The following is a 23,876-nucleotide window of genomic DNA, read 5'->3' as shown; positions in this document are numbered from 1 at the left end:
AACCTCTCCACAGTATGAGCAGTGGTTACATGAGCCTCAAAACCAGACACAACTCAGCCCTGAGCAGAGTGACCGTCCTCTACTGACCAATCAACAGACTGCAGTGTTCACAGCTCCACCTTTTAGTACCAGATCTGTGTGCTAGGTACCCCAACAGAGGGGGGACCAAAAATGGGGACGGTATGAAAATGTTCCATTGGTACCATCCACAACTTTTCACAGTGGAAATGAAAAAAAAAAAGCAAACTGAACTGAACCGAACTGCTCGGTGGAAACGGGGCTTATAGCTCTTCTTGGCTCTGTTTAACCTTGTTGTCCCTGCCTGCTTCTGTTTTGCCCCATCAGCCCCTTTTTTGTCAGTTTAGCGCTCATCGCAGTCTGGGTTTGATTGACCCTGGTCCCTGGATGATCTGCCTGTCTCTGTTTAGTTCTGTTTGCCTCAGTTTAGATGTTTTTGGCCTTGTCCCTTAATCCCTGTTAGTCCTGCTCGGCTCTTCCAAGCTCTGAACAGCTCTGCCTGAATCACTTTATCCCTCTTTTAGACCTCCCTGAGTGTGTTTAGCCCCGTTGGTCCTGCTAGCTTTGTGTAATCTCTATGGACTGCCTGGCTTCGTTTAACACCTTTGCTTGGCTCAGTTTAGCCCAGTTTGGCCCTGCTCAGTTCTGTGGTCACATTCTTCTGAGCTTGGCACTGAAAAGCTGGAGAATGAGAGGAGGAGGAGGAATCCCTGATGTTCCTATTGGCCCAGGAGTTTTTCAGGCTCCCTCTGACTGGCTGGCAGAACGTGAGCAGGGAATCCCTCAGGGCTCTCTCTGTCTTTGTCTCAGATTAAAAACACAAACAGTCCAGTCAGGCCTCATTGCTCCAGGTAGTCCTCCAGTCTGCTGAAGACCAGGACTGAATTCACAGCCCGGTCTGCAGGAAGTCAGTAGTGCAGCTGCTGTTTTTCAAGACCACAAATCTCCCTAAATACTGCCAGTCAGCTGCTACATGGTCTGCAGCTGCAACATAGAAGGTACCTGTAATATTTAGCAAAGCAGGGTGAATTCACTGGTCAGCAGAGTCAGAAAGAAAAACAGAGGTGAATAAGAGTAGCTGCTTTTTTTCTGTCGGGCAGAGTGCATTGGGAGACTTATCAGCGTTCCCTTCAGCGGCGTGTTGGAGCAAAGTCAGGAGTTGAGGAAACCTGCTGAGTTCATGTTGCAGAGGGTGGAGAAGGAGAGCCGGCAACAGGACGAATCAGGAGGGAAGAGTGAAGGAAAAAAACAGAGCTGAAAACAAAGAGTCCTCAGCTGCAGAGAAGAAAGGTGAGTTTTGTTGAGACTTTAGAAAGATTGAAAAGTTTTAAAATGATGAAAGTGAGAAAAACACCTTGCAGTGAGAGATAGAAGAAAAGAAGTGAGCTGATGTTTCACAGCAGGAATAGCTTGAAAGTCTAGACAGTTAAATTGTAGTGGGCTGTGGAAAGCCGGCAGAGCAGAGCGGCGGCAGGAGCGACTGTGGGCGGGGAGAGAGGAAGTGTGGTCGACAGGAGAGGAATTTAAAGCCCCATTGTTCTTTCTGGAAGGGCAGAGACAGAGAGAGACGAGGAGCGGAGGAGTCGAACCCGCTGATAGGCAGACGCTGGACAACATGGACGTGAGCTCTGCCATGGAGAAGGTAGGACAGAAACGTTTACGTCTTTACAGCTGGAAGTCTTATTCATAAATACTTGCAGATTAACCACAGTAACGAGGAGGTCAAGGGTCAGGGGGTCACTTAATCTGATGTGATGTCTTGTGTTGATGAAGGTTAAGAGAAAATCTTGTCTTGGAATAAGGAATTTTTACTGGGTTTAAATTAAATTAACTTTATTACCCTTTGATATATGTATATATGCACAAACATGTAGGGTCATAAAATTAAAGTCTGAAGAGGATTTACCTAAAAGCTCCCAGAAAGTTCTCACATTTCTGCTCTGTTTTTCTGTTTCCATGAAGCTACTCTGATAATTAGACTGAATGGCCATTTGTTTCACTCCATTATTCAGCTGGCATTGTGTTTATGTTGATTAATTTCAGTTTGAGAGGTGGGGTTATTTTGTTTCTTTTGCCATAACAAATTGGGTGATCAATCTGTCCTGTCAATGTCATTTTCAATCAGTAAGTTAACTTAATGTTTTTATTTGTAAACTATTTTTTACTTAGGAGTTATTATCTCTATAGGTTGATTCATGACAAACTCTACAGCTGTGTTTTTTGATGCAGTTTATAGGCATGTACAGTAAGAACAGAATACCAGACTCAAACATGACGCCCGCTGACTTGAAAAAAAATTGCCCACCAAGTGCATTAGCCAGGAACGTTTTTCAGCACTGGGTTTAGCCTCTGTGTTGCACGTCCCATTATACCAGGGGAAGGCAACCTGCGGCTGAGGAGCCACTTGTGGCTCTTTAAACCCTCTCCAGTGACTCCCTGTGGCTTTGACATAAAATTATCTGGAAATGAATAACAGTTATTTTTTTTAACATTCAGATTTTCATTTGTCATTATTGTAGGCCTGAAGTGATTTTTGCATTCTACAGCTGTAAAAATGTGCAGCCTATACATAGAATTTAAAAAACATTTAACGTTTCATCAACTAAAATGTGCGTCATGCGTCTTTTCCTCTAAATTTTGCTGAACTTCAGTAGCAGTAGTGAGCCTGGAGTCTCTTTAGCAAAGCTGGCTATGGATTCTCAATTCTTGGAGGGAAATAGAGGATTTAATAGTGTGTAGACAGATTCATTTGCTTTCACCACAAACACTGCAAAGTTAAAGTACTAAATAATTATAAATATCCCACTGAAGAGTCACCACCTTGTAGTAAATGATATTAATGAATGCTCATTTAGACCTACTCATAATGTTGATCGGCTAATTTAGACTTGATATGCTGTTACCTTTATTCAAATATTTTTTGTGGTTTATTTTATATTATATCTAATTCTATTTATTATTATATTTTATAATTTTTGGCCAATAATGGCTCTGTTAATACTAAAGGTTGCCGACCCCTGCACCATACCAAACCTGTCACCTACAAACTGTTATGTATTTTACTAACTTACATTCATAATTACGTTCACAGACAACATTTCTTCGAGCTAATGAAACACTACATTTATGTACTTCTATGGATTCATAGGGAGGTGGTCAGGGTGGATGACAGACATACATAGTGCAGGACAGTGACACCAGAACTTTGGGTTTGCATCCAGACTCCTGTAATATAATGTGTTCACACTACAAGCGACAACATAACAGCATGATCAGCTATCACAGAGTTGCTGTTGAAGTGTGGCTCAAGTGATTGTTGACGTAGTTACATCATCCCAGGCTTGTGTGTCTGTTTGCAATAAAGCACCTCGACTGAACGTCATCTAAAGTTAATATTTAGTCAAAAATATCCATGCTTTTGATCAGTGTCTAACCCCCATGTTAACATCACATTTCACTGCTCCATTGCATCCCCATGTGCAATGCAGTGCACAGAAAGCTAGCACGGTGCCAGCTAACTAAGCTCAATAACACAGTACCACAGCTAGAAAGACAAACATTCGATTGGTTGATGCTTCGCCACGTCACTGGAGTGCCAAAAAAAGTTGGAGCCAGCTCAACTTTTATTTGTAGCACATCACTTGTCCACAGCGACATGTTTCAGGCATCAGTTTGTAGCTTAATGTCACCACCCTCCATTGAAAATGACGTTTAGCCTGTTGCTGTGTTACTCATAGCGTGAACATAGCATATGGTTTAGGCAAGAAAAGCATTTCGGTTGAGGTCAGGGAAAGATCATGAATTCTGTTAAATGCTTATAGAAGAGGCAATTATAGAATAATACTGCAGTCACTACGAATATATCATGTATTGCAAGATTGCCTTTTCTGTCAGTGAACATTTTGCTGATTCGTTTACTATCAATATTTTTGCGATTTGCTAGGTACATTTATTAGCAACATTTCCTCATTATGTTAATAGAAAACATAATTCCCTCAGCATTAAATTTAAGTCGTAAACAAACATAATTTCTAGGAGACAGAACTGACTGTACTTGTCCATCAGACCCTAACCTTTACATTCAGATGACGTCCATGTCGTGTAGAAAAAAAATAGCTTTTCTGTACTGTGGGAAAGGTTGAAATATAAATACATAGAGTAATAATAACCAACCTTGTTTGCAGCTGGAGTTGTCTCCATTCTTAACCTGCATACTAAACTGTGATTGATTGGTTGTTTTTCTAATCTGGGAAAAAAGCATCAACAACCTCAACTCCCAAATTGCTGAGAAGATATAAGATGCAGTCAGCAAATCAGAGGTCTTAACGAGGTCATTCATCAGATTTTCATGATATCAGACCATATAATTTCTTTAGTTTTTAATCTAAAAACACAACAATGACAGGAATGAGTTAAATTCTGCTGTTGCCTCTCTGCATATATTTTTCAGTGTAGTCCAGCTTCAGGGGACTCACAGGAAATTATGTGTGCGTGTACTGGACGTGATGTGGTTGACAGAGTTCTGTGTCGGATGCCATTTGTTATCTCTTCTTCAGTATTCATTGAAACAACATAACTTCATAACTCCTCTCAGTCCGAGGTTTGTTTGTCGGCACTGATACATGAGTTGCTCTGAACCTTGAGAAACTTTGCAGACAAAGCAAAAAGTGATGTTCTGACAAAACTACTACATTCATTATGCTCCTCTCGATCCAAAGAACTAAAATTCAAAAAGTACGTCTTTGCTGTCAAATTAATTTCTATTGCACAGCTGACATTAACTACTTAGCTGCCAAATTAAGTAGCTGATGTTGATGACACCGTATTAGTTGGAATTGATAAGTCTAAAGAAAGTCTGCTAACAAAATGCATTGCTAGAGAGGAAGGTGCAACAGTTAACTGAGTGATAGTGTGATGGCAGCACTTGAGGGACTACTTGACCCTGAAAAACAGTTGACTTCTTATCAACATGCTGATTTTTATACATCATATCGGTTCTCTGACCTGCCACAGATTCTGTTCTCTACAGTTAAAGACATTTAAAAGTCAGTTTGGACAAATCTCTCAGGCTTGTTCTCATCCAGTCCGGATCACACAGCTGGAGACTTCTAATTCAGTCAGTGAGTGTAATCCATGACCATGAGGACCTGATCCCCCCGCTGGGTCTGTTCTGGCAGCCATTGTCCCCCACAGATCCGTCCTGAAATTCATCCTCCGTTTGTCTGTCCAGAGGTCACATCAGTCTGAGGCCGATGACCTGACGGATCAGTGTCACCTGTCAGGGGGTTTGATCCCCCCCCCCACCCGCTCTTCTTTGTATACAGGAACTGGAAAAACTGCCATCACCAGGATGGAAATAACCTCCAACACACACACACACACACACACACAAACACACACAATGGGTTTTAGGATTGTAGGGAGGTGCAATATCTCTGTAACCAAAATACAAACCAAAGGGAACAGTCAAAAATGTTGATAATAGTTTCCCGAGGTCTGTTTTATTCAACCAACAGTCCAAACTATTAAACTATGTTGAATTTGTCGTAGGGGCGGCACGGTTGTGTGGTGGTTAGCACTGTCGCCTCACAGCAAGAGGGTTCCTGGTTTGAACCTGGGTGGGGGAGCCCTTCTATGCGAAGTTTGCATTTTCTCCCTGTGTCAGCGTGGGTTTTCTCCAGGTACTCCAGCTTCCTCCCACAGTCCAAAGACATGCAGGTTAATTGGTGACTCTAAATTGTCCATAGGTGTGAATGTGAGTGTGAATGGTTGTCTGTCTCTGGCGACCTGTCCAGGGTGTACCCCGCCTCTTACCCAATGTCAGCTGGGATAGGCTCCAGCCCCCCCACGACCCTCAAGAGGATAAGCAGTTAGAAAATGGATGGATGGATGCAGAATCAGTAACATCTTTTAAATCTCTTCTTAAAACCCATTTTTATAGACTTGCCTTTATGTGATGTCGTCTTTTTATCTTTTTATTTATTCTTTTTGTTTGTTCTTTTTATTTATTTTATTCTATTCCTTTTAATTGTTTATTCTTTGTTATTCTGTTGTCATTATGCAATGTTGTCTTTGTATCCTATTCGTTTGTTTCTAGTATTTAGAAATAATAGTTTTATTGCCTTTATTGTTCTTATCTCTTTTAACATTCTGTCTTATCATTCTCCTTACTTAACTTTACCTCAATTTGAGCTTAATTTTGTCCTGCTTTTGTTTGCCCTCAGTGTTTTGACTCTGTTGCTATAGATATTCCTGTGTTTGCTTTGTTTGTCAAAGCACTTTGTAAACTTCTTTTTTTTTTAAAGGTGCTATATAAATAAAGTTATTATTATTATTATTATGAATTTGCCGTCACAGAGGACTGAGAAAAGCAGCTAATTCTCACAAATTACTAGATTTATAGATAAGTTGTCAACTATTTGATGAATCGTTAGCTAATTTCATTATCGATCCATTGGTTTGAGTGATTTTTTTTTTTTTAAAGAAAAAACAATTCTCTAATTCCAGCTTCTTAAATGTGAATATTTTCAGGTTTCTTTACTCCTCTCTGACAGTAAACTGAATATCTTTGGGTTGTGGACAAAATAAGACACATGAGGACATCTTTTTGGGCTTTGGGAATTGACTTTTTCTAATCAATTAATGGAGAAATGAATGAACAATGAAAATATTTTTAAAAGATTAAAAATATTAGTTTAATTGAAAATAGTCATTACCTGCAGCCCTGCAAATGGAGCCCAGTCTCACTTCGAAGTCGTCGAAATCCTGCGCTTGGGCAGTAGCTGGGGGTGTCAGGAACCAACCAAAAAAAGGCATCCTTTAACGTCGGCATGATATGCGGCCGGTTGACGTTTGAGTTTGACAGCGCCCAGCAGCGTCAGGGGGAACGCAGCAGGAAAGTTAAGGCAGCGTAAGCCCCCGTAAGATTCTAAGGCCAATCCCTGATGTTTTTTCCTTAACCTAACCACATACTTTTGCTGTTGAAGGAAAACAAACGTCAATTTGTGGCGTTGTACCAAGGGAGTGCGTTTATTTTGAAACAGACTGTATGTAAATGTTGAATTTCCTGTGAAAATGGAAGTGTATTTTGAAAGAAGACAATGCATGTAACAGGCAGACCTTGACATGGTGTCCCAGAACATCAACAACCAATGCACCCAGGCTACGTTGCACATGTGGACGTGAAAAGTCCACAACCAAGCACGCCAATATGTGTTGACTAATGAAAAGCTGGAACTGTCGAATATTTGACATTTTTACTTTAAAAAGGACTTAAAACAATTAACGGATTATCAAAATAGTTATCATAATTAAAATGCTTCTTTATTTTAAGGGACAGTGCGTAAAGAATATTAACCAAAACAAAGAGAGATGTAGTGTACCAGGTTTTAGCTAATTTTCTGCCTGTAGTCCCTGGGCAGGTTGTATCAGTAAGAAAAAAGACATTCAAGTAGTACAGAATTCTCAGGTAGTCAATAAGAGTATACAAACACAATGATCCCGATATCTCCAACCCTGCTGTGTGAGTATCCAATGTTTTGTCAGATGGGAGACAGTTGTTAATTTGTAGATGTTATTAGTTCTGTTGGAAGATTGTTCTGTTGTGTTGTCGCCAAAAAACTGAGATTCCTTAATTTTCTGTCACTAATGTTCAGAGTGGTTTCAGTTTAATTTCCAGACAGTTTATTTAGAAATATTTATTTAAATATATGTAGGATAACAATCCAATAAAACTGTCTTTCTCTGTCTGATATCCCGTTAGTTTAAACTTTTGAACAGTGATAGCAGCAAAACACATCAGCTCATTTGTGGCATTTTGTTTGAAGTTGCTGTAAACGGACAACGATAGGAAATATCCAAGATGCCATGTGACAAAGTTCTGGACGTTAACTGCAGCAGGTCAACTTGCCGCCTCCTGCTTCTTATCTCACATCATTTCCTGCATTTCAACTGTCACATCGTTGACATGTTTAGAATTACTCAGTGAGACTGAGCTGAGTCCGATCCACCTACGACATACCCGCCTTATCTAACTCCCTAAAAATAGAGCTGCCACACATTTCCCCTCTTTCCGAAAGAAAAAAAAAGCATTTCTAGTTTGGCTCATATGTGTCATTTGGCAGAGGCTCTTTGTCAGAGCAGCTAATCATACTGTACGAACACACACTGGAGCTGGAGCTTATTGTTACCATTGATATAGAGTGAGCAGAAAGGACATTAAAATGTTTGCTGTTGTTATTTGAGTAGTAAAAAAGAAAATGGCGATTATTGTTTGTTGTTATGGTGACAAAGTGTGTCATGCTCACTAGTTCAAGAACTAGTTTTCATGGGCTTCTTTGCCTGGGACCCCTAGAATCTAGGATTCCCGCTGTTTCTCTGCTCTGAAGTTCCTCTTACTAGCTCTCTCTGTGCTTTCAACCAACTTCCTCTGCTGATGAGGACTGAAAAATACTGATGAAAGCTCAGGAAAAGGTTAGTACAGTATGTGGACACTGACAGTGTTTTCACACTTGGTCCTTTTCAGCCCTCTAAATGGACTCAGAGTAGTGATTTTTTGCGCATATGTGAACACTCCAAGAGAGCTCAGACCCCCAAGTCTGCAGTGCAGTTCACTTAACCTGTGCCTTGTGAACACAGAGCACTCCAGGTTCACTTTGCTCTTTACCTTTGAACTTAGCCCTCTAGATCACATGCTGTTGCACTGCTTGAAAAAACCCCAGACAAAACCACGTCCGCCTGTAATGCTTGCAAGGACGCAGGACGAGGAGTAGTTTGGTCCACGGAAGATACTGCACGTCTCCAGATGTGGACAGTAGAATACATCAAACGTCAACAGTCTACAGCACAGGAACACTTAGGTTTTCCTCCAATTTTAAGTTCATCTGAAAGCGAGGGGCTTCATAACCACACTGCAGAGCCACGTCAAAGTAAAAACAAAACTATGTCATTGTATATATAGGCTATAGTGTGAACAGAAAGAGAAATTAGTCCCTTTTCTGTCAGTCCACTTTTTGGTGCACTTTAAAAGGACTGAATTCAGTTTGTTTAAAAAGGACTACATGTGGAAACACACTTAGTCACCAAACAATGTCATCCCAAAAACTTCACCTCAAAGAAGTGACGATGATTCTGCAGACGTGAGAGTGTTGGATGAGAAAGAAGAGTTGTTGTTTTGAACTTTTCTGTGGGAGGACGAGAAGGGAGTGATTGCGCACACACACACACACACACACACACACACACACACACATGCAGGATGGATGATCTCATTGGTCCACCCGGTGACATCATCACCTCAGTACTGACAAACAGAGTCTTATCAGTCGTTCCCGTGCTCCATTTTTCATCTCCTCCTCCTCTTCCTCCTCCTCAGCTCTAAAATCTGTGAATCTTTTCTCCTCTTTTGTCTCTTTCAGCTCTCACTCCATTTTATTATTCACTCCTCCTTTGTTTCTCCTTCTATCCTCACTGTGCCTCACCTTCTCTTTTCTTTGTTCCTCTCATATTTAAAAAGAAAACGACATGCCAACAACCCTCTTCCATATGTAGTCTTTTACTGTTTGTATCAGTCACAATGAGCAAATAACGACATGTCTTGTGATCAGTTTGTCAGTAGTTGTTGAACTTTAAGCTGGGCAAGCTAGTAAGTCATTTTCAGGAGGGAGAGATTATTATATCCAAGGTGAAGACTATTAAAGTTGAGCTGTTGTGATGAGTTCAATTTTGCGATCTGTTGGTCTCTGGTCTCTTATTAAGACTGATAGTCTGGGTCCACCTTTAGCTCACCAGGTGGAGTGTATGGTCCTTGTCCATGTCCTTAGCAGTCCAACTGTGGCCTTTTGCTGTGTGTCATCCCTAGTCTTTCTCGTCCTTTTCCTGTTGCTCTACAGCTGTTCTCTATTAAAGGAAAGAGCCGGTGGCAGCAGTGTAGCAGTACAAGTATGGGCACTTTCTCAGATGACAATTTGAATTTTGATGTGAACACTGACGGCATCTGTAAGACGGCAAACCAACGCCTATTCTTTTTAAGGAAGCTTAAGAGTTTTGTTGTAGATAGGACTATCATGAAAATGTTCTATTCTTGTATACTCTCTCAAGAACAAGTTGGAAAAGTGGTCAAGTTGTGCTGCAAGATCACTGGTGTTACTTTTAATAATGTGCAGCATCTGTATGAAGAGAAGATCACCTCTAAAGCTCGGTCTATTTTCTCAGACTCTCAACTTCCCCTCCATGTTGAGTTTCAGATGCTTCCATCAGGGTGGAGGGTTTGCCTTCCTAAATGCAGCATGAAGCGTTACAGATCGTCCTTTGTCCTGTCTGCTATCACTTAGCTTACCAGCGGTGACCCTTAATGTCCACGATTTACCCCTGACAGTATGTGATACTGGATTCTGTCTGTTTTGTTGTACTCATGACTGACGCGTTGTCTGTATCTCATATTGCCCCTCAGGGACATTAAAGTTTACCTCACCTTACCTAAAAGTTAAAAATAATCTCAGAGTGATGGTCTGTGTGTTTGTGTGTGTGCGAGCTAGGAAACAACCCTCAGGGATGACTGACTGTTTTTAAAACCTCTGCCAGGAAACCTGACGACTGCTCTGCTAAGACAACCTGCTGCTGATGGACTGTCCACCTGTCCATCTGTCACCAGGCATTAACAAGCCCATCTCTCTTCAGGGAGACATTCATATACACATAATACAGTGACATAAGCTCTTCCAAAATGATGAACTACAAAATAAGCTGCTGTCCCAGCCTCCACTTTCTGGCAGGTTTTCCATCAGATATTGAAGCCTGGCTGCAGAGATTTGATCCCATTCAGCCACGAGAACATCAGCGAGGTCCAGCACTGAATGTAAGCGATAAGTCGGCTTACAGTCAGGGCTTTGTTCTTCCACACCAAACTGGGAAAACCATATTTTATGGACCTGGCTTTGTGTATGAGGGCATTGTCATGTTGAAACAGAGACAGGATGTTTCACGATGTTTTGATGCTGTTGAATAGCTTTACAGCAACCCATAGCCACACGTGTTGTCATCGCATGCCAGTCACTCGGAGTAAATCGCCATAGTTATCCAGTAAACTTTAGGGTGTGAAGAAAAATGTCTTTCAGAGGAGGAAGAGGTGGTGGAGGAGGAAGAGGTGGTGGATTTGGACGTGGTGGTGGCAGGGGTGGTTTTAATAGACAACAAGACTCCGGTCCTCCAGAACATGTCGTTGCACTGGGAGATTTTATGCATCCATGTGAAGATGACATTAGCCCCTTTTACACTGCCAGATTTTCTGCGAATGTTGGGTGTTTTGCCAGTAAGCTGCGAGCATTTAGACACACAGAGCCGGGTTGGCGAGTTGATCCAAGGTGCCCAATTTTCCACCTCGTAGGGTAGTCATATTGGTGGAACCTTTTTGGTTTAAAAAGAACGAGGCAGCCTTCCGCAACGGGAGGGGCTGCTGATGACTTGTGGGAAGAGCTGTTGATGACGCCGCACGTGCGACCCACTGGTGGTGGATAAACAGGAAACAGCTGATAGCAGGGATGAGCAGCTAATACTAGTAGCAAGAGGGAAACACAAACCTAACAGACACTACAGTAAAGATGAGCAACTGGGGAGACAAGGAATTGCGTGCCCTCCTTGTCCTCGCAAATGAAGAGGCCATTTACCGTCAAATGACGGGGACAGTGAAGGACGGGCCAACTTATGAAAGAATCGCCGAAGGACTGACCAGCTGCGGCTTCCCTCAGTGTATGTCACTGTTTACGTCACATGCTGAGCTACACGTTTTGTTACTTGCTCACGCCCCCCATTGCCCCGAAAAAGGCACATTCTGTATGAACACAAGTAGGTAGGCGGCATTTTGCCGCATTCCCCGATTTTGTTTTTATACTGCCAATGCTGAAAAAAGACCGATTGGGCTTTCCTGCAAATTTGCACAATTCCTATTTAAAAAGGGCTAATGTGTGCAAGTGTACGACAGAGGAAAGCAAAGTTCTCTTAGGGGCGGCTGTGGCTCAGAGGTAGAGTGGGTCGTCCACTAATCAGAAGATCAGTGTCTTAATCCCCGGCTCCTCCAGTCTTCATTTCAAAGTATCCTTGGGCAAGATACTGAACCCCAAGTAGCAGATGGCACCTTGTATGGTAGCCTCAGCCACTAGTGTTCAAATGTGTTTGTGAATGGGTGAATGTGACTCGTAGTGTAAAAAGCGCTTTGAGTCGTCAGATGACTACAAAAGTGCTAAACAAGTGCAGGTCCAAACAAAGCTGGAAGAACGCTATTGTCTAAAATGTCAAGGTTTGTTTCTGTCCCCAGTCCTGACAATGGTGCTACTATAAAGCATGCTTTGCAAATTAGGTGATTTATTAATGTTTGTTTAGCAACCAGTGCATCTTTCTGTGCTATTTTATATCCACTACTGGCACCACTAAATTTGACGGCTTGTTTGGCGCTCACTTTCTTCACAAGTACCTCCACTTCAGAATTTTTGAAGTGGGGTTTCTTTGCGTTGGAGTCTGGTGCTCCACCCTCTTTAGACCTTCATTTGGACATTCTCGACTTAATTCTCTCAACTTCTTCCACTTCTTCTTCTTCTTCTTCTTCTTCTTCTTCTTCTTCTTCTGTGCACAAGGCCCTGCCGTCTTATTCCCTTTTACGGGGATTGGTGGGGCGTATACCGATATTAATAAGGCTCAACTGGCACACACTTTCAGCTTACAGAGGAACAGGATTTATCAATATAAGGAACACAGATGCGAACAGGTCTGCGGTCTAAGAAAACAAAGGTGTAAAAACTCCAGCAACACGTAGAACAACTTTATTGCCAGACCAAAATGTTTTGGCTCATGAGTCATGGCCATCATCAGGGTCATCCAGGCCACAAGTCTAAATGTGTTGTTCTTGCATTAAGGTTATTCTAAATGCCACAAGTGTTGCTGGAGTTTGGAGTTTGTCTTTAATTTATCTCCCTTCTCCATGCACCTTGTAAGTGAGCGAGGTTGCTCAAGAAACCCTCGCCCTGTTTCTGTGGTTTAAGGAAATGTCATGAATTCAACATAGGCTTTTCTTAAGGACAAAATTAAGAGAAAAAAAATTAGATGTTGATGGATGAGGCCCATTCTTCTCGTCTAACTCTAAACAAGAAAGCAAATAAGCATGTTTCCCAAAGTGTCGAACTATTCCTGTGAGATTTTCCTTCACTGGAAGTCACAGCAGGAAAAATGGACCCAGACCAGAGCAGTCATTAGCTGTGAGAGGACAGACGAGTGTGTTTAGAGGTGTGAAGAGAGAGTGTGTGTAAGTGTGTGTGACAGTAAAGAGGCTGTTGATTGGCCCATGTTGCAAAGGTCACAGCGATGACGGCTGCAACAGAAACAGCTGATGAAGAACAAGACTTCATTACACCCCTCTGGAATACACTGACGGACAGAGTATGTGTGTGTGTGTGTGTGTGTGTGTGTGTGTGTGTGTGTGTGTGTTTATTATTATGTTACCGAGCTGACACCACCAGGTATGAAAACACCCAATTTAAAGGAACATTCCTCTGCTGTTGGTAATGAGCTTGACATCTTTGTCTCAGTTTAGTATTTTAACTGACAGAAAAAGGAGACAGTAGACACCCAATGAAATCTAATTTGGCAACATTTTGTTTAATGATGTTCTTATCCGTGACTATACTAATTGTGACTCCAGTGGGAGTCACAGTAAGAGCAGACATGACTCAAGTGTTTCTGTAATTAAACAGAAAATAAACAGGTTACTCAGCCTACAACCAGTCATGACACAGCTGGTATGATGCAGGTAACATTGGGTTGTGGTAAACAAATTACTCTGACCTACTTCCTTAACATTTTTTTGTGGTTACAAAATGTGCATGTGCACACTGTAGACTTTATAAAAGAAGTGGAGATAGGCTCGGGGTCTGAAAAGTCAAATTCAAGCAGAAGCGCCTTAAACCTGCATTCTTTCTGATGACCAGCAGAAGGTGACTGGTTACACAAAGAAATCTGATAGTATAGAAATCTGTGAGAAAGCGACTCTACCTCTCACTAATTTATGACCTCAGCAAACATTTTCCTAATGACTTCATGGCCTCAATCATTAGTTTCAAGTCCTCTTTAATACAGCGGGATGTTCATTTTGTAAATTATGGTACCATTTTAAGCAAAATAGATAGATAAAGATAGATAAAGCAGGGTATGGGGAGGGGCTACCTGGTAATTGACTAGTTGCTAACACAGTGACTTGCCAGTCAGGATAGCAACGCAGCAATTTGTATCCTCCCCAGCTCCAACAGACCCCCAGGAAGTGCATCAGGCTTTGAAGCCAATTTTCATAGTGGCCAAACAGTGGAATTGCAACTCTCGAGACCACCACATGATGCCATCAAGACCCAAAAGACTTTTCCTACTGACTTACATTTGGAAAGAGACGTCTGTAAATCAGTGGATACATGTTTTTTAAGTGTCACAACCCTCATAAAATGACTTGTGTCACTATCGAGATTTGATCCATTCGGTCCAATAACATTTGGAAAGTTTAGAAGAGCCACAAGATTAAATCAGTTTATCTCCATTCACGTTAGAAGAGGGCTAAACTAAAAGTAGCCAGCTTAACCAATGGTAGTCTCTAGTGTGCCTGCTCTGTGGGCCCAAAGATGCGGATCATCAATCACCAATCATCTCTTCTTCTCTTTATGCATCCATGAGCTCCACCCTCTCATCCAAATGTGGTCACCTCTGGCTCCAAATAAAAGGTAGCAATGGCAAAAATGTCAAACATGAAGCTTCAAAATGGAAGTACACAAACTACTGGGTGACTTCATGGTGGCTATATTTACACTTGTTCTATTGTGACCTCGGATCTTTTTACGCTCCCATTGTTAAGCTGGTTATAATTTAGAAACTTAAATGGACTGTACCTCACAGGGTCAGAGTTAAATCAATGATTTGAAGGTATAACATCACTGTGTTTTTGCTGTATTCTTGTCTCCTCTCAGATGTCTGTGAAGCAGCGTGCAGGAGTTGCGGTACAGTGTCATGCATGTAAGGAGAGCTGCTCTGGATTCCAGCCACATTCTTGGAGGTACGCCTCTTCCCTGTTTTTCATTTTATTATTATTTCTCTCTGCCTGAAAAATGAAAGGAAAAGAAAGAGAAAACCAAAGTGTTGGATACAGTCCAAGTGGTTTCTCCTCTTCTCCCTCTCTCAACTATTCTCTGCTCTTGAAAGGACATATACAAATATGTTCATAATAAATGTATATACATTTATTATATACATGTGCAATAAAGCATCTCAATCAGGCAGAAAACGCCAAATCTGGCAACACAGCCTTTAATTCTCCTAAAGTCTTGACATATTTTTGTATCCATTTTCTTTTCTCCCATTCTCGTTGACCTTCTTGTGCAGGAAAGCCTGCATTGCCTGCGGCTGCAGCACGGTTGACCACGCTCCTGGAGGTGACGCCGAAGATGACCAGCAAATGGGACGCCTGCTCGCAGACTCACCCTGCTCCCATTTGACAGCGAAGGTCAAAGGAGGCGGCGGCCTTCGCATGTACAAGAGGAACCGCATGATCGTGACCAATCCCGTGGTGTCGCGTAAAGACCCGACCTTCAACACTACGACATACGACTGGGCGCCGGCCGGCCTCAACCAGACACTGGTGAGGATCAGTGTGAAGTGCAGGAGGTTGGTTGTTAGTGTGGAGCTGCAGTGTGTTGGTCTGTGTCAGCCTCTACAGTCAAGATAGATAGATAGATAGATAGATAGATAGATAGATAGATAGATAGATAGATAGATAGAGTTCTTGTTGTTCATTTCTAAGGTTAGTAACTTTTGAGTTATTTTGTCTGAAAACTGGTGCTATCTTTATTCTGGGCATCTGACACATTCACCAACTGGAGCCCAATCCAAAACACAGCATATGTGGCGTATTGTCTCATTAGTATTACCACCAAAAAAACAACAACCTGTAAAACACATACATGTAGCACAGACACAAAGTTACACATGCCGATAAACACAATACTGATAGCAGCATCGACTGCCCAGGAGTTTACTGGTATTCAGGCTCTCAGTAACTGGTACCAATTTAAGACCAGTCATCTGTACCCATTCCTAGTTTGTCTGCTGTATTTGTTTTTAACCTCCTCTCTCTCATGCACATTCTCATTAACAAAGAAACTGAGTGTGTGTTCAGCTCACAGTACATTCTTAAATATGATGACTGCATCATAGATTATGTCGGCAACATGAAAAACAAAGTTCTGTTCTTATCCTTAAGGTTCACCATTTTGATTTACCACTGTACTCATTTTATTTATTTTATAATATTGTAGTTTCTGCAGCCCCTCTGTGTGTCGAACAGTCTACACCATCTGGTTTCCATTAAAACAAGAACAGTATGTTTTAGGTTTCACAACCCATAATTATAAGGATGACAGTGATTATTGAGCACTTCAGTGTGGTGGGGGACATTACTGTGGTTGAACTTGTGGAGACAGATCCAGATCCAAAACTGGGACTGTTCTCCGGATCTGTCTCCAAAGTCTTAAGCATGTTGTTTGTTTCATCCAAAGCTTGAGTGTGGAGTGTGCCGGTGCAGACTGTTAGTGGTGCAGTCATCTGACGACACACAGCTGTGTCACTGACAACACCTGGACAACGTGATGACAACCGAAACTCAGACTCAGACAGTCTTCTGAACTGAGTCATCCAATCACGTTAGCGAGTGGTAGAAAATCATATGTTACACACTGCAGGCATTCTGCATAATGACTACTTCTACTTTTGATTCTTTAAATGTTCTCTGTGTGGCATTCAGGACATTAATATAGCAGCAGCACTATTTACTATGTAAAGTGGAGTTATGGCGTCTTGAGCAGAGGATGAAGTCACGCTACCTCTTTGTGTACTGTAATCTGAGCTTCTCTGTGGTAAACTAGTACAGCTGCATGTGCATGTTAGTGCATGTGTGTATCCCACTGGCTGGTTCATTGTCACTGCTTTCATTTGGCTGTTGCGATGATGTTGGGATAGAGTAATCACGCAAGTGTAGCTCTCATCCCATGGCTGTTGTTAAGCCCTGTGTATGGACTTAGCACTGTTAGCCACTAGCCGCCGGCTCAGCCACCTCTATGTTGAGAACTGATGTGAACACACTTGTGAACACGATATCAAGAATACCTCAAAGGAAGTTCTTTAAATTTGGCACAAATGTCCACTTGGACGAAATGATGAACTGATTAGTTTTTGGTAGTCATAGGTCAAAGGTCAAGGTCATTGTCACCTTGTCTGTTTCATTCTTTTGAACGCGATATCTCAAGAAGATCTTGAAGGAATTTCTGTAAATTTGGCGCAAACATTTATTTGGACTGAACAATGAAGTGATTAGATTTTGGTGGTCAAAGGTCACTGTGACCTTGCATCTATCTCATTCTTGTGATATCTCAAGAAAAGCTCAAGGGATTTTCTTCAAATTTGGCACAAACATTTACTTGGATTCAATGACGAACTGACTAGATTTTGGTGGTCAAAGGTCAAGGTCACTGTGACCTTGTCTGCCTCATTTTTGTGAACACGATATCTTAAGTATACCTTGAAGGAATTTATTTAGATTTGACACAAACATCCACTTGGACTGAAAAATAAATTGATTAGAATTTGGTGGTTGAAGATCAAAGGACAAGGTCAGTGTAACCTCACAAAGCATGTTTTTGGCCATTATGACAAAACTTCACACAAATGTCTAATAGGATAAGTGATAACATTTTATATCTTAAAGATCAAGCAAAGGTCAACTTCACTGTGAAATAAATTACTTTTCTGGCCATTACTCAACAACATATCTCAGAAACAGAAGGGGAGACATTTGGTCAGATACTGAATTGGTGACACTAATCTTGGGTGTCCACCTTGAAATTGTGCTGATTGTATAGATCCTCTGGGTGTGAAGCATCCATGTTTTTACAGACATGGATGTAAACTGTAAGAGAAGCTTGACAACCACTGGGTTGTAATTCTAGTTCTCACAGTATCTCTGATTGGATTATCAATACACAATATGAATACATCTGAAAGTATATGTTACCTAATTTTACAGTGTTATGACAACACAAAAACATGTCATACAGGCCGAGTAAAATATGCCTGTGGGGTACAAGAAAGGCAAAGCAATAATATTGCTCTCCTTGGCAGTGAAACATGTAAATTCTTCAATAATACTAAAAATAGAAGTGGCTAGGAACCACAGGTTTGCTGAGGGCTTTTAAGGTTGTATCATAGAAAGACGACTAGAATGAACCCAGCCTTGGACATGAGAAAAACATGAGTGTGACTAGCAGGTGACAGCAAGCATCAGACTTTGCTGATAACATTAATAATACTGATAAGATAATAAGTAAAATTTTGATGGCAAGACTTAAAAAATTATAACACAAAAAATAAATCTAAAAAGTACCTTAAACCAGGCTTAACTAATATCACCAAATGAAATAGTAATTCAACCCCATCAGTTTCCAGCTGTCCCATTACATGTTAAAACTGAAGCAGCTGTTTCTTTCTTTCTTTTTTTTGAAGGTGGAATCATCAGCACGTCTATATCTGCAGGTCTAAATTGCTGCAGTTATTTTCCTTTCTTGTGGTGGTGTACGTTGCAACTGATCTGATAATGACCAATGAATTTGCAGCCTGATAAACGTGAATAAGTGAATTTGTCAGTTTGTCGTTAAAGGTTAGATCAGACAGTTCACATGTCAGCTTCACACCCAAACATAATCGATGACAAATTTAAGAAGCTGTAAATATAACAAGTTTCTGTTGAAGTAAACAGAAGTAAAATGCCCCTGATCCCTTTCAGGCTATGCAGTACATGGAGCTCATCCCAGAGAGTCGACGTCCCCTCTCAGGGACAGTTGGAGCGTTGGAGCGACGCAGGCAGCTCTTCAGTCAGCTCCCAGCCTACGATCAGGACCCCATGAAGTGTCAGAGCCTGGCCAGTGAGGAGGAGGTACTCTGCCACAACCAAACACTATTAAGTTTTATAACTCTTATCAGACTTATTCATAAGTCTAAAAAAAAAGTGTTTCCTTGTTACAAGTTGACTCTGATCTCTTACTTCTCCTACGTCCTCCTGCAGATTTCCTCCATGCTGCTGTTTGTGAAGAGCTACAAACAGGAGGTGCTGGGAGTCGGAGAGGTGGCCCTACCTGGTGAGGGCGGAGCTCTGAGGGAAGCAGCCATTCAGAGGACAGCGAAGGAAGCCAAGGACCGTAGTAACAGCGACAAGAAAGGTGCTCTGGAGCAGCAGCACCACGGCTCGACCGACAGCAGCACTGCCACTGCCACTGGCTCCACTAACGGAACAGATGACAATACCAAGACTGTACATGTAAGTAAATGAGGCATCCGACATCTTAAAAGGTTAATGTTGGTTACAGACTCAAGAAAACCACTTTTGCTCCGACAAAGCACCAGACCATACACTGTATAAAAATAATGAACGTAGCTACAGTTACGTCACCCATTGGTTTGCCATTATAAGCCAAAGTCCTGCCCTCAAAATTCATGTAAGCATTTAATCAATTATTAACAACAAAATGTACTTAAATTATCAAAAGTAAAAGTATACATAATGTAGCATATACTGTCAGTTTTATGGGATTTATAGCTCGGCTTTAGACCTCCCTGCTATCCCAAATAAATTACAAACCCCGCCCACTGTGCCCCCTTTTAGTCACACCATGTGGTATGGGCCTGTTTTACTCCCAGCAGGCTGTAATGTTCCTGACCTCACTCATTTCAAACTCACACTTTGTTGCAGTAGTTTGGTTCACAACCTTGTCTCACTGTAATATTCTGTCCTCTCTGTCTCTTCCAGCTGTGCACTGGTTGCCAAGGTGAGGTTGCCAAGGAGAATCCAGCTGTTTACGCCGAGCGTGCAGGTTACCATAGCGCCCTGTGGCATCCCACCTGCTTCGTATGTTCAGAGTGTGGCCAGGGTCTGGTGGACCTGGTCTACTTCTGGTCCAATAAGAAGCTGTTCTGTGGACGACACTACTGTCAGACGGTCCGGCCGCGATGCTCGGGCTGCGATGAGGTGAGAAGACATCACAGTAGACTTCCTGTAGACTGATCAGTATCAGACAGAGGAACGTTGTGGTGTGTCAAGGGTGATATTTTGCAGTTTTTGTGCTGTCTAAAGTACAATAAGAAGGGGTGTGTCCTGTGTAGGGATACATGTTGATATTTTGATATTTGATATAGACCATCAGTATACAGTGTATACAGTGTGTACACAAGTCACCCAGGATGAAAACAACAAGTGAAGACTAGGTCTGTCTATCAATGTAACCACACAGAATACTGTAACATTATCTGTTTTTAGAAATGTTATCCTTTAAAAACCACGTTTATTCATCATTATTTATTTAATTATCTGTTCTCCCCTTTGTCTTGTTCTCTTCCTCAGCTGATCTTCTGTCAGTCTTTTCACACGGCTAAAGATGGAGGGACATGGCATCCTCATCATTACTGCTGCTGGAAGTGCGGGCAAAACCTGGATACACCCTGTCAGCACTGAGACGCTCACGCAACACAGTGTTCAACACAATATGGTGTTCAGTTTAAAGAAGTTTTAGCACTGCTAGAAAACAGAATAACAAGGTCAGACAAGACAAAAAAATGTTGATTCTCTTTTTTTCTATAAACAAAAGAAATACGTAAAGGATAAATAATCCTTAATAGGTAGTGCTTAACGTCTTTAAATTATATGTTTAGTTGACATTTAGTATTTAAAATACTGTATCCTACAGGGCTGGCTGATATATTGATGTTTAAAATACTTAAGACATCTAACTGACGTTGAAGTACTTTAAGACTTGTTCAGTTGAGCCTACTGGTGTTTCAAGTACTTAAGGAAATGTTTAGTTGACACAAAAGTGTTTAAAGTACTTAGAAACATTTGGTAGATTTATTAGCACTTAGCGCTGACAGTGACTGGAGCCAGATGTTTCAGATACATACAGCAGCCTACAGGACGGAGGATCAGACCTGACAGTTTAGAGAAGAAATCAGTAAATTAGATAAAATTACAAATACATTTATTAGTAAACAAGGATAGAAAAAGGCCCACTTACTCGCTGGTTTTAGAGCTTTCAATCACATCACACAGTCTTCATCAGCAGATGGAGTGGGCTCAGTAATCATGGAACTGTAGATGTTAAAGTTTTTTAACATTGCATTTTAACATACGGTCATAGATTAGGTCTAGATTTTGAAGGGCCACACTGTGTTGTTGTAATCTTAACACAGAAATTATCTCGGAAGACTTTACTAAATATTAACGCAGTTGTAATTAATTACCATGTCAGGTTTGAGTCTGTGCACATTTGTGTATCACTTTTATTTCAGGCAGAAATAACTAGATATTTTACTTTAACATCAGAGAACTGGACAGCTAGAAGGCTGGAAAAGGCGTGTAACTAATTAGAAATTAATAATACTCTGCTGGATTTTTTGTTTGTTTTGTTTTTGTTTTTGCTGCAGTAGATTTTAACCATCTGCTTTTTAATACTCATCATTTGAAGTTGGGTCGTGTTTTTTGTACTAACTGTAGGCTATAAACAGAAGCAGAGATTTTACTCTTAATATGTAATTTTCTTAATTTTCTTGTCTTTCTTTTTGACGTGTTATTTTTGTGGATCCATTTTGCAGTTAACCTCTTAGATAAACATGGATCTCTGCTGCTGCTAAATGCTGCTTTATGTTAGTTATACTCCTGATAAAGTTTTGTATTTTGCTACAGTTGACAAAGATGTTTGTCACCCAAGAGGAGAGTACTGTGAAGTAGCCACACAAAGTTTACTGGCTGCATTGTATTTTTGCAACATGATATAAAAAAGCCCCTTTAAAAAGTTAGCCAGAAATAAAAATGTGCCATTGATGTAAGCTAATTAGCTTTAGCCTACTTTTATTCCCTGAAATAAAGCCAGTCAATACAGCAGCTAGCATAACATCAGCTAATATTAGCACATTTTTTCATTCTTCAGGTTAGCAAAATACAAACTGTTTAGAAACAAAAACAACATTTTAGCTAGCAATAAAAGACAGAAATAAAAATGTGTGCTAGATGGACGCTAATAAGCTTTAGCCTACTTTTATTCCCTGAAATCAAATTAATCAACACAGCAGCAGCATAACAGCTAATATTTTCTTGTGTTTTTTTTTAATCCTTTAGCTACTTTTTGGATTGACTGCAGTTAGCAAAGTGCAAACTGTTTAGAAGCAAAACCTTTTTTAGTTAGCAATAGGCCTTGTTTGACTTGATCAGCTAGCTAAGTAGCATATAGTTACATATCTGATAAAGTATTGTATTTTGTCACACCTAAATAAAGTAAATGTATGTATGTCAACCAAGAGGAAAGTAGGCCTGCTGTTAAGTAACCTACAAAACCTTTTCTGAAATATTTCTTTGAAATAGGCTGTAAAAAATCTTTTAAAAGGTTAGCCAGAGATGAAAGCTTTTAGCTTTAGCCTACTTTTGCTCCCTGAAATAAAATCAAACAATACAAGCAGCTAGAATAATCGCTAATATTTGCTGATGTTTTGTAATCTTTCAGTTACTTTTTGAATTGAATGCGGTTAGTAAAATGCAAACTGTTAAGAAACAAAAACAATATTTTAGCTAGCAATAGGCAGACTGTTTGACTTGATCAGCTAGCTAAATGTAGCACATGGTTATCGGATAAAGTTTTGTATTTAGGTAAATGCCAGTCAACCAAGAGGAGAGTTGGCCAACTGTTAAGTGATTTACACAAAGTTTTCTGGCAGGAAAATTAGCTTTAGCTTACTTTTGTTCCCTGAAATAAAATTGATCAAATCAAGCAGCTAGCATAGCATCAGCTAATATTTGCCTATGCTTTTTAATCCCTGGGTTACTTTTTGAATGATTGCTGTTAGCAAAACGCTAGTTCTTTTAGAAACAAGAACAACATTGTAGCTAGCAATACTGTTTGACGTGTTCAGCTAAATATGTAGCTTAAAGACAACAATATGGTTTAATGTTATCTGTGGCTATACTTGTGTCATATATAGCAGTATTAACTTGAATATTGATAATAGTGTCATCTTTGTGTCAGTAGGCCTACGACATGTTTAGCCTAGCTTAGCACAAAAACTGGAAGTGAGGGTAAATGCTAGCCTAGCTCAGTCAGTTATTAAATAAAACATGTCTGAAATGACTGCACTGAGATGAGTTATTAATCTTTGTCTGGGTAACATGATAAACAAGGATTTCTAAAAAATCTGCTCTGTGAGAGACACAAAGTTTTTGTAAAAACATCAGAAACTGACAGACTGCCAGAATCTGGACCTTCTTGGACTTCACTTTCATACTGTATTCGTTCTGTTATTATTCACAATAAGGAATTCCCAGTTAAACAATTAACTGTGTGCTGTTTTCAGTAACAGTTGTGGACGCAGATGGTGTTTTAGTGATTTGAAGGAAACCATCACTTGTTCAGTGCTTTTTCCACTGCACTGTGGGATATATCACAACACAATGAAATTATAGGTCTACCAATTACTGAATTCCACAGTGAATAGTAAATGATGTGGCTTTGTCATATTTTACTGTTTTAAATCAGACGTGATGATGTTTTTATGTAGATGAGAGGTTTTAATGTGATGATGTCTTCACCTGCAGGGGTTAATGATAATCCCACACCAAGATATGGTTTATATGTTTGTCTGTGCATCAGCATTTTCTTCAATGGAAAATCATAACATGTCAAAGAAAGTATTTGTATGCTGATACTGTTTTGAAAGCTGTTTGGTTGGAATTAAAGTCACTTCTGATTGAA

The 23,876-nt window shown here is 40.6% G+C and overlaps 1 protein-coding gene across 3 annotated transcripts; it reads left to right on the top strand.

Moving 5' to 3' along the window:
• Positions 1-859: 859 nt before the first annotated feature.
• On the top strand, positions 860-23,876 carry lmcd1 (LIM and cysteine-rich domains 1). Of its 3 annotated transcripts, none has more exons than XM_050039305.1 (9): positions 860-1,016; positions 1,119-1,308; positions 1,569-1,660; positions 15,012-15,097; positions 15,424-15,679; positions 18,875-19,024; positions 19,154-19,405; positions 19,895-20,113; positions 20,486-23,876. In XM_050039305.1, exons 3-9 carry the CDS (start codon positions 1,634-1,636, stop codon positions 20,594-20,596), a joined length of 1,101 nt encoding a protein of 366 aa, XP_049895262.1. In that variant the 5' UTR covers positions 860-1,016; positions 1,119-1,308; positions 1,569-1,633; the 3' UTR covers positions 20,597-23,876. The 3 variants fall into 3 exon arrangements, with proteins under 3 accessions (XP_049895262.1, XP_049895263.1, XP_049895261.1); XM_050039306.1 differs by having other exon boundaries at positions 1,097-1,308; XM_050039304.1 differs by having other exon boundaries at positions 860-1,308; positions 1,574-1,660.

The sequence above is a fragment of the Epinephelus moara genome, chromosome 24 (assembly GCF_006386435.1).
Source record: "Epinephelus moara isolate mb chromosome 24, YSFRI_EMoa_1.0, whole genome shotgun sequence".
Lineage (NCBI taxonomy): Eukaryota > Metazoa > Chordata > Actinopteri > Perciformes > Serranidae > Epinephelus > Epinephelus moara.
Note: the sequence above shows the minus strand (reverse complement) of the source record. Positions and strands in the feature narration are given on the sequence as shown.

Bases quoted from the DNA above. Each gene is read 5' to 3' on its own strand.
- lmcd1 (XM_050039305.1), top strand. From the start codon at position 1,634: ATGGACGTGAGCTCTGCCATGGAGAAG. The intron at 19,025-19,153 runs GTACTCTGCCAC...GTCCTCCTGCAG, and splicing joins GCCTGGCCAGTGAGGAGGAG to ATTTCCTCCATGCTGCTGTT. The intron at 19,406-19,894 runs GTAAGTAAATGA...TGTCTCTTCCAG, and splicing joins ACAATACCAAGACTGTACAT to CTGTGCACTGGTTGCCAAGG.